General features: G+C 44.6%; 1 protein-coding gene across 3 annotated transcripts in view; it reads right to left on the bottom strand.

Moving 5' to 3' along the window:
* Positions 1 to 232: 232 nt before the first annotated feature.
* The window catches only part of polm (polymerase (DNA directed), mu), a 392,822-nt gene continuing 380,376 nt past the window's right edge, over positions 233 to 12,678 (bottom strand). For 2 of the 3 annotated variants that reach the window (XM_064943204.1, XM_064943203.1), the window contains 8 exons: positions 11,350 to 11,520; positions 11,057 to 11,128; positions 10,842 to 10,974; positions 10,588 to 10,720; positions 3,652 to 3,754; positions 3,001 to 3,429; positions 2,350 to 2,433; positions 233 to 1,362 (listed from right to left, as the gene is read on the bottom strand). In XM_064943204.1, the coding sequence (XP_064799276.1) occupies positions 1,276 to 1,362; positions 2,350 to 2,433; positions 3,001 to 3,429; positions 3,652 to 3,754; positions 10,588 to 10,720; positions 10,842 to 10,974; positions 11,057 to 11,128; positions 11,350 to 11,520 (1,212 nt within the window). In that variant the 3' untranslated portion in view covers positions 233 to 1,275. The remainder of the gene's footprint in view (positions 1,363 to 2,349; positions 2,434 to 3,000; positions 3,430 to 3,651; positions 3,755 to 10,587; positions 10,721 to 10,841; positions 10,975 to 11,056; positions 11,129 to 11,349; positions 11,521 to 12,678) is intronic. The other variant, XM_064943205.1, reaches the window with a different exon arrangement.

Below are 12,678 nucleotides of genomic sequence, written 5' to 3' on the forward strand. Positions count from 1 at the left end.
ATTCAATAATAGGGGAGTTTTATTTCTGTCAACTAAAAACAAGAGTATACACAGAAACCACCACAATACATAAATTGATAATATATAAAATGGTACACTGTATATACAGGGCCTTGCGAAAGTATTCGGCCCCCTTGAACTTTGCAACCTTTTGCCACATTTCAGGCTTCAAACATAAAGATATAAAACTGTATTTTTTTGTGAAGAATCAACAACAAGTGGGACACAATCATGAAGTGGAATGACATTTATTGGATATTTCAAACTTTTTTAACAAATCAAAAACTGAAAAATTGGGCGTGCAAAATTATTCAGCCCATTTACTTTCAGTGCAGCAAACTCTCTCCAGAAATTCAGTGAGGATCTCTGAATGATCCAATGTTGACCTAAATGACTAATGATGATAAATACAATCCACCTGTGTGTAATCAAGTCTCCGTATAAATGCACCTGCACTGTGATAGTCATGAGAGTCCCATTTTATTTGTCACATGTGCCAGAGGAGATGGCTGCCGTTTTACGATCCCCTAACCAATTATGCTACGTGTGTGTGTTTTTTGGCATTTTCAAAAACTTATTTTGTACATAATGTTTCTATTTCTGAGACCGTAAGTTGGATGGTGGTGTGTGTGTAGCGTACACCTGCTGTGTAAATAGGCCACTGCTGTCATCATGCAAAATGTAACAAAACCACACACACTGCATGAGGGAATGCATATATTTAAGCACTTATTTAAGCATCCCTCATGATGCACACAGTTTTAGGCCTACATTATGTCACATTTAAAAAGATTTTTGGTAAGTCTAAAATTATTGATATAATTTTAATTCACATAGTTTAATTGCATTCTAAATATTACAAACAAGCAGCCAAATTGCAGTAAATATTAAAAACGTATTCAATAACAAGGCACCAACGAAAGAAAATGATCTATGATCTATGTCAGATATGAAAAAAAGCACATACTGTAGAATTAATGGCTCGAGTAGTTAAGTTATTTTAATTTAGTTAACCAAATTAAAGACATCTATAGATTTGGTACTTTACAACATCCTGGGTCTGTATGTTTTGGATTATTTACAATTGAATAAAATACAGATATGTAACTATCTATCCACCTCTCACCTCCCCTTCTTGCCTACCCGAGGCTGTATCTGGCCTGTGTGTTGTTCTCGGGATAAGGCTGAGTTTGATTTGGCTTATGTTTAGGTTTCATTTAGCATGGGTTTGCTTAGCTCTTAGACTGTATCTGTTATCAGTCCAGTATGTTGTCGTCAGGCGTTCCGGTCACAGGGAGGGATATATTCCAGACCCAGATGAGCAAAGATCTCCTCCTCTGAACTAGCCCTTAGATACTGCGTCTGATCAGAGAGCAAGAGAGAGCAATGAGGAGGAGAGAGAGAGCAAGAGAGAGAATAAGAGAGGGAGATGGAAAAGACAGAGTTTGGAGATCACTACAGCTGATTGTCAGCATCACGTCTTTGTGCAGGTGCCAGCCCTTTGAAGTGAGCACACAAAGACACGATATTTAAAATGTGGGCATGTGTATGACTTTTGAGAGAGTATGTCTGTATCCATTAGTGTCCAAGTATCTGTGCCCTTTGAAATGTTTGAATCCTTCTTGACTATGATGTGTGGATTCAAATAAAGTATTGTGAGACTGAAATTACAAGACTGTTATAATACTGTTATTGCATCAAATGGTTGTGTTATGCAACAGAATAAGGGGTTGTTATAACTATATTTTGTCTGTGTGAACAGTCGGCCTTGGGATTAATGCGGACAGTAGATTTACGATGCCTTTGGTGATAAAACCGAAAAGATCGCATGAGTTGGGTGTTTGTTTGCTGGGAGGTACCAGGGTGGAGATGACGGATAATTATGAGACAAACCTTGTTTTTGGGTACCATACCCTGGTTGCTACACAATGAGAAGTCTTTACAGCAGATACTCTCTGCTGTAAAGATACTGATACTGTCTGCTGTGAATTATTAGTATATTTTATACAAATTCTAACCCTCTGACACATTCCACACATCCGTTGTTTGTCATGTAGACTAAGAGGATGTATCTTTGCTATAAAAAGGTAGCAAAAAAGGTATCCTGTATCAGGCCTCTCAACAAATCATCTAAGAGTGGTTCATCGACCAGCCATCATTATCGCAGAGCACGCAATCGATTCACTTCATATGTGTGTTGTATTGACCTGCTCCCTTATTAATAAGTGAATAAAGATTTAGTTTAAGTATAACTCTGACTTGTGTGATAAGTTTGTCTCTCATTTGATAATACAGAAATGAACCACTACTGTATTGAAAATGTGTGTGTGTTTGAGAGAGGGTGTGTACCCGTTTTCTGTCGTACAGAGCATGGCTGCTCAGAGTCATGGCCTTCTCATGTACTGCCCAGCGACGCAGCTCTCTCTCAAACAACTGCACAGAGAGAGAGAGAGAGAGAGAGAGAGAGAGAGAGAGAGAGAGAGAGAGAGAGTAAAAGAGTGAGTGTGTGAAAGAGAGAGAAGTCTGGTTGAAAATGCGCTCCGCTCGCACGTCATCAGGCAAAATACATTTACAGGGGTGGAATCCCAAAATAAACATGTAAAGTGATCAAACAAAATGTAGCTAGTTTGTGCAAGACATTTTACAGTAATTAGCATATTGTTTTTAAATGTTTGCATGCTTTTCTCCTCTGAGAAAACAACTGCTTCAAAGGGGGTGTAGCAGATCAAAACTATTCCTGGAAGGACTCTGGTAGGATACACATGACTATCCTCAATGAAAGGTGGCTAATGAGGAGGAGAGGACACTCTTCCTACTAACAAATGTACACTCTCCTTGACTACTTATTTGTTTCCGGAGGAAAGAAGACAGAGGACAGACTTTTCCCCAAATGAGATAAGGCCTAAGATTCACATGGAAGGCTGGTGGGGGGTGAGTTGCATCTTAAAGCCTTATAACAGTATCACAAGTTAGAGGTTGGGGGTTAGGTTTAGGCCATACCTTCGATCCAGTCCAGCCCAGCAATGCGAAGGCAAACTGGCTGTATGGAGAGACCACCAGGTCTACCCTCACTGCTCTCCAGGACCGGGGACCTGAGCACTGAGAATGACCCAGCACCCAGCTCACCTTCTGGGCATGATCACCCACCACCACAAGGGTCTGGGGAAGTGGGTGAGGAGAGTCTGAGTGGGTGTGTGGATCTGTATTGGTCAGTGTCGGTGAGTATGTCTGTGGACCATCCTCCGTCTGGATCTCCTTCTCCTTCTGGATCTCTCTCCCCGTCTGGATCTCACTCCCTTCGGTGTCTGCGCTCAGTCTAAAGATGGAGAAGCATCTTTCAAAGCGGTCCATGTTAGAGGCTGGCCTCGCAGGACCCTCTTTGCTCTCCAGATAAGAGTTCCCAGTGGTCTTCTGGTACAACAGGAAGCCCTGGGGACAGAATAGAGTGTTACACCCCTAGGGGTACAGAAACATCCTTACTCAGGTTGGCTTGTTGAACTGAACAGGCCTGATGGTGTTTTGTATAGTAAACAGCTAAGCATACATTCCATATTTAGTTGACAAAAGGAAATGGGGAAATGCTTTCTGGGAATTGTAATAGATAGTGTAAAGTTGTTCGGATGGAAAATAGAAACATCTGGTGTGTGTTACCTGTGCTTCAAGCCAGGACACCACCTTAGGCATGAGCCCCTCCTCTCTGCCCTCGTCGGGATGGGTTATCAAGAAGTCCACATCATGACCAGTCTGCTTACCTCTATAGTAGGGATGTGACAAATGAACATGTTTGCTCACATTTAAAAACAGCAAGAAAAAATGACTTACAATTCCAAGTCAATTCACAATGCAGAATAATGAGATTGTAATGTTCTTTGTTTCATGGAAACATGACTCACTCGGGATACGTCATCAGAGTTGGTACAGCCACCTGGCTTATTCTTTAAAAAAAATGTTTTTTTTACCACCTTTCCGTGGTATCCAATTGTTGTTAGTAATTACTATCTTGTCTCATCGCTACAACTCCCGTATGGGCTCGGGAGAGACGAAGGTTGAAAGCCATGCGTCCTCCGAAACACAACCCAACCAAGCCGCACTGCTTCTTAACACAGCGCGCATCCAACCCGGAAGCCAGCCGCACCAATGTGTCGGAGGAAACACCGTGCACCTGGCTACCTTGGTTAGCGTGCACTGCGCCCGAAGGGCGGGGGTGTATGCCTTATGATTAACGAGACACGGTGTGATCATAACAACATACAGGAACTCAAGTCCTTTTGTTCACCTGACCTAGAATTCCTTACAATCAAATGCAGACAGCATTATCTACCAAGACAATAATCTTCGATCATAATCAGTCGTGTATATTCCCCCCCAAGCAGACACATCGACGGCCCCCGAAATAACTTAATTTGACTCTATGTAAACTGGAAACCACATATCCTGAGGCTGCATTTATTGTAGCTGGGGATTTTAACAAGGCTCATCTGAAAACAAGGATCCCTAAATTTTAGCAGCATTTTGAATGCGCGACCCGGGCTGGCAAAACCCTGGATCATTGTTATTCTAACTTCCGCGACGCATATAAAGCCATAACCCACTCTCCTTTCGTAAAATCTGACCACGACTCCATTTTGTTGCTCCCTGCCTATAGACAGAAACTAAAACAGGAAGCACCCGTGCTTAGGTCTGTTCAACGCTGGTACGACCAATCGGATTCCACGCTTCAAGATTGCTTCGATCACGTGGACTGGGATATGTTATGTTCCGCATAGCGTCGGACAATAACACTGATGAATACGCTGATTCGGCGAGCGAGTTTATTAGCAAGTGCATCGTTGATGTTGCATCCACAGCGTGTATTAAAACATTCCCCAACCAGAAACCGTGGATTGATGGCAGCATTCGTGCAAAACTGAAAGTGCGAACCACTGCTTTTAATCAGGGCAAGGTGACCGGAAACATGACCGAATACAAACAGTGTAGCTATTCCCTCTGCAAGGTAATCAAACAAGCTAAGGGTCAGCATAGAGACAAAGTACAGACGCAATTCAACGGCTCAGACACGAGAGGTATGTGGCAGGGTCTACAGTCAATCACGGACTACAAAGGGAAAATCAACCCCGTCGCGGACCAGGATGTCTTGCTCACAATCAAATGTCGACCGCATTATCTACCAAGGGAATTCTCTTCGATTATAATCACAGCCGTATATATTCCCCCCCAAGCAGACACATCGATGGTCCTGAACAAACTTTATTTGACTCTTTGCCAACTGGAATCCACACATCCTGAGGCTGCATTCATTGTAGCTGGGGATTTTAACAAGGCTAATCTGAAAACAAGACTCCCTAAATTTTATCAGCATATCGATTGCGCAACCAGGCCTGGTAAAACCTTGGATCATTGCTATTCTAACTTCCGCGATGCATATAAGGCCCTCCCCCGCCCTCCTTTCGGAAAAGCTGACCACGACTCCATTTTGTTGCTCCCTGCCTACAGACAGAAGCTAAAACAAGAAGCTCCCACGCTGAGGTCTGTTCGCTGGTCCGACCAATCTGATTCCACGCTCCAAGACTGTTTCCATCACGTGGACTGGGATATGTTTCGTATTGCGTCAAACAACAACATTGACGAATACGCTGATTCGGTGTGCGAGTTCATTAGAACGTGCGTTGAAGATGTCGTTCCCATGGCAATGATTAAAACATTCCCAAACCAGAAACCGTGGATTGATGGCAGCATTCGCATGAAACTGAAAGCGCGAACCACTGCTTTTAATCAGGGCAAGGTGACCGGAAACATGACCGAATACAAACAGTGTAACTATTCCCTCCGCAAGGCAATCAAACAAGCTAAGCGTCAGTATAGAGACAAAGTAGAATCGCAATTCAACGGCTCAGACACAAGAGGTATGTGGCAGGGTCTACAGTCAATCACGGATTACAAAAAGAAAACCAGCCCAGTCACGGACCAGGATGCCTTGCTCCCAGGCAGACTAAATAACTTTTTTGCCCGCTTTGAGGACAATACAGTGCCACTGACACGGCCCGCAACCAAAACATGCAGACTCTCATTCACTGCAGCCGAGGTGAGTAAAACATTTAAACGTGTTAACCCTCGCAAGGCTGCAGGCCCAGACGGCATCCCCAGCCACGCCCTCAGAGCATGCGCAGACCAGCTGGCTGGTGTGTTTACGGACATATTCAATCAATCCTTATCCCAGTCTGCTGTTCCCACATGCTTCAAGAGGGCCACCATTGTTCCTGTTCCCAAGAAAGCTAAGGTAACTGAGCTAAACGACTACCGCCCCGTAGCACTCACTTCCGTCATCATGAAGTGCTTTGAGAGACTAGTCAAGGACCATATCAACTCCACCCTACCTGACACCCTAGACCCACTCCAAAATGCTTACCGCCCAAATAGGTCCACAGACGATGCAATCTCAACCACACTGCCCTAACCCATCTGGACAAGAGGAATACCTATGTGAGAATGCTGTTCATCGACTACAGCTCAGCATTTAACACCATAGTACCCTCCAAACTCGTCATCAAGCTCGAGACCCTGGATCTCGACCACGCCCTGTGCAACTGGGTACTGGACTTCCTGACGGGCCGCCCCCAGGTGGCGAGGGTAGGTAACAACATCTCCACCCCGCTGATCCTCAACACTGGGGCCCCACAAGGGTGCGTTCTAAGCCCTCTCCTGTACTCCCTGTTCACCCACGACTGCGTGGCCACGCACGCCTTCAACTCAATCATCAAGTTTGCAGACGGCACTACAGTGGTAGGCTTGATTACCAACAACGACGAGACGGCCTACAGGGAGGAGGTGAGGGCCCTCGGAGTGTGGCGTCAGGAAAATAACCTCACACACAATGTCAACAAAACAAAGGAGATGATTGTGGACTTCAGGAAACAGCAGAGGGAGTAGCCCCCTAGTCACATCGACGGGACAGTAGTGGAGAAGGTGGAAAGTTCCTCGGCGTACACATTACGGACAAACTGAAATGATCCACCCACACAGACAGCGTGGTGAAGAAGGCGCAGTAGCGCCTCTTCAACCTCAGGGGGCTGAAGAAATTCGGCTCGTCACCAAAAACACTAAAACTTTTAAACGCACAATCGAGAGCATCCTGTCGGGCTGTATCACAGCCTGGTATGGCAACTGCTCCGCCCACAACCGTAAGGCTCTCCAGAGGGTAGTGAGGTCTGCACAACACATCACCGAGTGCAAACTACCTGCCCTCCAGGACACCTACACCACCCGATGTCACAGGAAGGCCAAAAAGATCATCAAGGACAACAACCACCCGAGCCACTGCCTGTTCACCCCACTATCATCCTTCTAGCTTCTATCTCAAGGCCATCAGACTGTTAAACAGCCATCACTAACATTGAGTGGCTGCTGAGTGGCTGCATTGAGTGGCTGCTATATAATGTTTACATACCCTCCATTACTCATCTCATATGTATATACTGTACTCTATACTAGAGGTTGACCGATTAATCGGAATGGCCGATTAATTAGGGCCAATTTCAAGTTTTCATAACAAATCGGAAATCTGTATTTTTGGGTGCCGATTTGCCGATTTTTATTATATATATATATAAATATTTTTTATATATATATTTTTTTATATATACACCTTTATTTAACTAGGCAAGTCAGTTAAGAACACATTCTTATTTTCAATGACGGCCTAGGAACGGTGGGTTAACTCCCTTGTTCAGGGGCAGAACGGCAGATTTTCACCTTGTCAGCTCGGGGGATCCAATCTTGAAAACTTACATTTAACTAGTCCACCACAATAACGACCTGCCTCTCTCTCGTTGCACTCCACAAGGAGACTGCCTGTTACGCGAATGCAGTAAGCCAAGGTAAGTTCCTAGCTAGCATTTAACTTATCTTATAAAAAACATTCAATCATAATCACTAGTTAACTACACATGGTTGATGATATTACTAGATATTATCTAGGGTGTCCTGCGTTGCATATAATCTGACTGAGCATACAAGTATCTAAGTATCTGACTGAGCGGTGGTAGGTAGAAGCAGGCGCGTAAACATTCATTCAAACAGCACTTTGTGCGTTTTGCCAGCAGCTCTTCATTGTGCGTCAAGCATTGCGCTGTTTATGACTTCAAGCCTATCAACTCCCGAGATGAGGCTGGTGTAACTGAAGTGAAATGGCTAGCTAGTTAACGCGCGCTAATAGCGTTTCAAACGTCACTCGCTCTGAGCCTTCTAGTAGTTGTTCCCCTTGCTCTGCTTGGGTAACGCTGCTCCAGGGTGGAGCGAGGAGAGGGACGGAAGCTATACTGTATAACTGGCAATACTAAAGTGCCTATAGGAACATCCAATAGTCAGGTTAATGAAATAAAAATGCTATAGAGGGAAATAGTCCTATAATTACTACAACCTAAAACTTCTTACCTGGGAATATTGAAGACTCATGTTAAAAGGAACCACAAGGTTTCATATGTTCTGAGCAAGGAACTGAAATGTTAGCTTTCTTACATAGCACATATTGCACTTTTACTTTCTTCTCCAACACTTTGTTTTTGCATTATTTAAACCAAATTGAACATTATTTACTTGGAGGCTAAATTGATTTTATTGATGTATTATATTAAGTTAAAATAAGTGTTCATTCATTATTGTTGTAATTGTCATTATTACAAATACATAAAAATATAAAATAAAAATTGTCCGATTAATCGGTATCGGCTTTTTTGGTCCTCCAATAATCGGTATCGGCGTTGAAAAATCATAATCGGTCGACCTCTACTCTATACCATCTACTGCATCTTGCCTATGCCGTTCGGCCATCACTCATTCAAATATTTTTTATGTATATATCCTTATTCATTCCTTTACACTTGTGTTTATAAGGTAGTTGTTGTGAAATTGTTAGGTTAGATTACTTGTTAGATATTACTGCATGGTCAGAACTAGAAACACAAGCATTTCGCTACACTCGCATTAACATCTGCTAACAATGTGCATATGACAAATACAATTTGATGGTTCTATTATGCACGTACAACCACTAGGGCCAGGCAATGAAGTTCTACCTACCACAGTCATATAGCCTTGAAAACGCCTCAATGAAGTTCTACCTACTAGTCATATAGCCTTGAAAACGCCTCAATGAAGTTCTACCTACCACAGTCATATAGCATTGAAAACGCCTCAATGAAGTTCTACCTACCAGTCATATAGCCTTGAAAACGCCTCAATGAAGTTCTACCTACCAGTCATATAGCCTTGAAAACGCCTCAATGAAGTTCTACCTACCAGTCATATAGCCTTGAAAACACCTCAATGAAGTTTTACCTACCACATTCATATAGCCTTGAAAACGCCTCAATGAAGTTCTACCTACCACAGTCATATAGCCTTGAAAACGCCTCAATGAAGTTCTACCTACCACAGTCATATAGCCTTGAAAACGCCTCAATGAAGTTCTACCTACCACAGTCATATAGCCTTGAAAACGCCTCAATGAAGTTCTACCTACCAGTCATATAGCCTTGAAAACGCCTCAATGAAGTTCTACCTACCAGTCATATAGCCTTGAAAACGCCTCAATGAAGAAGTTCTACCTACCACAGACATATAGCCTTGAAAACGCCTCAATGAAGTTCTACCTACAAGTCATATAGCCTTGAAAACGCCTCAATGAAGTTCTACCTACCAGATATATAGTCTGTGGTATAGCCTCGGCTACGGCATGTTTGTCTGTCTGTAAATCAAATCAAATCAATCAAAGGGTACACTGCGGCTTTTTAAATGCTGAAACTAAACCTTCTCTGGGAATCGTTTCGAAGCGCCACTGAACGGGCATTTTACTAACCTCCATCACTATTCAACCATAACGGTCAATAAAATGACCTAGAGCTGCCTGCGTGCAGACCACTCTCTCCTAAAAAAAAGTGTGTACATTATTTTTTTTAAATACTGTCACTTACCAAGACATTTAGCAGAAAACATTTTCCACTAGGCATCGACTACTAAGATTCAGTATTTTTGGAACGGAGGAGACTGATAAGTTGCAGTACTTCCGAGAACACAAACACTCGCATATTTCATAGCGAGCTAGCGAGGGACGGAAAGAGAGGGGAGGGGCACAGTATAGGTAGGTCTGCCACCAGGCAGACGGAGTCAGAACCGTGCAGTAGGCCCATCTTTGATAGCGAGCTAGCGAGGGACGGAGAGAGAGCTGTAATCAAAAGCTGTATCTCGCAATGGAATGCTGTATTTCGCAATTTCTTAGCTTGCAATGTCTCGCAACTTCAGTAAAGCAGGGCCTATCATCAATGAATATGCTAGGCTATTCTACACGCAACAGACTGAAGACACACTGGCATCATTAGTGAAGAGAGAGCAGGAGAGCCAGCTGCACTGTGATTTTAATTTTGTGGGGGGAAAGTATCCGAATTTCGTTTAAACGTTCACAACCCTACACTAGAGAGAAATAGAGAGGAACAAGATCAATGGACAGAAATAGAGGGGAAAGAAAGACGTAGAGAGATACAGATCAGTTATATGTCCCTGAATGCGTAGAGCAGTGAAAACTGCTCAGCGTACCTCCTGAATCCTCCAATCAGAGTGATCTCTGCCCCCGGGAGCACAGCATGGACCGCCCTCTCCACAATCTGACCAATTGCAACAGCCTCTGATTTCGTGACAGGCAGGTTCAGTTCGTCATAATACTGCAGACCTGAGAGGGAAAGAAGGAGAGAAGAGGATTGAGTGACCTTTGCACTGACTGTAGAAAACTATTGTGCAGAGGGCACTTAGGGCTTACTACCACTGCTCAGAGAGGCTCTTCACACACACACCTGCTCGTTGCGCTCTGTTGAGTGTGTGTCCTGATCTTTGCAGGTCGGAGGGGGTGTGTATTCCCTCCCTGAACCAACGGTCCGCTGTCTTCGCCCCTACCCCGAAAATACCTGTTAGGGCCTGAAACACACACTTCTCTCCAATAAGTGAAAGCAAAGGACAGAGAACGATGGACCATAACCAGAGATAGAGGTCTCAGTGCACCCGAACTCACCTTCATGGCCTTAAACTGTTCTGAATGCGTGGTGGTCTCCACCTCATGAGATACACCATCCTCCAGAACCTCCTAAAGATAAACAGGGAGAAGAAGGGACTGAGAGGTAGATTGAGAGATTCTGATAAGAGACCTGGAGAGAAGAGACCAGAGAGAGCGAGAGAAATACACACACAGGCAGAAAGAGAGCGAGAGAAATACACACAGACAGAAATAAATACACACAGACAGAAAGAGCGAGAGGTGAAAACATAGAGAAGTAAAAAAAAATAGACAGCTGTCTGTATCCAGACCTTGATGACTCTGAGTGAGTGCTCCCCCAGACAAGGCAGTCCTTGAAGTTGCTCTGCCCCTCTGACCTCCTGGGGGAGGGACTTCAACAAGGCTGCCGCCCTACGGAACGCCACTCCCCGTCCCTCATTTTCACCGAGCTCCGCATTCTCAGCCAGTATGGACAACGCATCCTACAGGGGGGAGAAAAAGAAAGGGGAGAAGGGGAGAGAGAGAGGGAGAGAGGGGAAAAAAAGAGAGTGAGCGAGAGAGAGAGGAGGGGACAGGGAGAGAGAGAGAGGGGAAAGAAAGAGAGTGAGCGAGCGAGAGGAAAGAAAGAGAGTGAGCGAGAGAGAGGAGGGGAGAGAGAGAGGAGAGGGAGAGAGAGTAGAGGGGAAAGAAAAAGAGAGGAGGGGAGAGAGAGAGGAGAGAGAGGGAGAAGGATAGAGAGAAGAAGGGAGAGCGAGAGAGAGGAGGGGGGAGAGAGAGAGAAGAGGGGAGACAGGGAGAAGAGGGGAGAGGGAGAGAAGAGGGGAGACAGGGAGAGAGAGAAGAGGGGAGAGAGAGAGAGAAGAAGTGAAAGAGAGAGAAGAGGTGAAAGAGAGAGAGAGAGAGAGAGGTGAAAGAGAGAGAGAGAGAGGTGAAAGAGAGAGAGAGAGAGGTGAAAGAGAGAGAGAGAGAGAGAGGTGAAAGAGAGAGAGAGAGAGAGAGAGAGAGAGAGAGAGAGAGAGAGAGAGAGAGAGAGGTGAAAGAGAGAGAGAGAGAGAAGAGGTGAAAGAGAGAGAGAGAGAAGAGGTGAAAGAGAGAGAGAGAGAGAAGAGGTGAACATAGAACTCAGAGAGAACAAGCTTCAAGAGGAGGACACTGTCCAGAAACTCAAAGAAGAGATGAAACAGTTCAGGGAGGAGAGCAGAGCATCTATTGCTAAATTAGAAAGCAGAATGGACAAGCTGAGTCAGACAAATGATGACCTCAGAGACCATCTGAGCACAACAAGAAAGGAGCTAGAACAAAAAGAGAGGTACATTGACACCCTCAACTGGCAGCGAGACATTGTGTCCTCTGTATCTAGAGAACATGTCCACCAGGTTGGCATAACACAATCAGAACCTGAGACCAGCATGGCCTCCACCACACAGCCTGATGACACTGCACCAGCCTACCAGTCTGCTCCAGCCCAGGTCAATCTACCAGCCTCCCAGTCTTCTCCAGCCCAGGTCAACCTACCAGCATCCCAGTCTGCTCCAGCCCAGGTCAAATTACCAGCCTCCCAGTCTGCGCCACCCAGAAAATCACCCACAACTGCAATCCTAATTGATTCAAATGGGAAGTTCTTAGTCCAGGAAAGATTA

This window comes from Oncorhynchus masou, chromosome 28, assembly GCF_036934945.1.
Source record: "Oncorhynchus masou masou isolate Uvic2021 chromosome 28, UVic_Omas_1.1, whole genome shotgun sequence".
Lineage (NCBI taxonomy): Eukaryota > Metazoa > Chordata > Actinopteri > Salmoniformes > Salmonidae > Oncorhynchus > Oncorhynchus masou.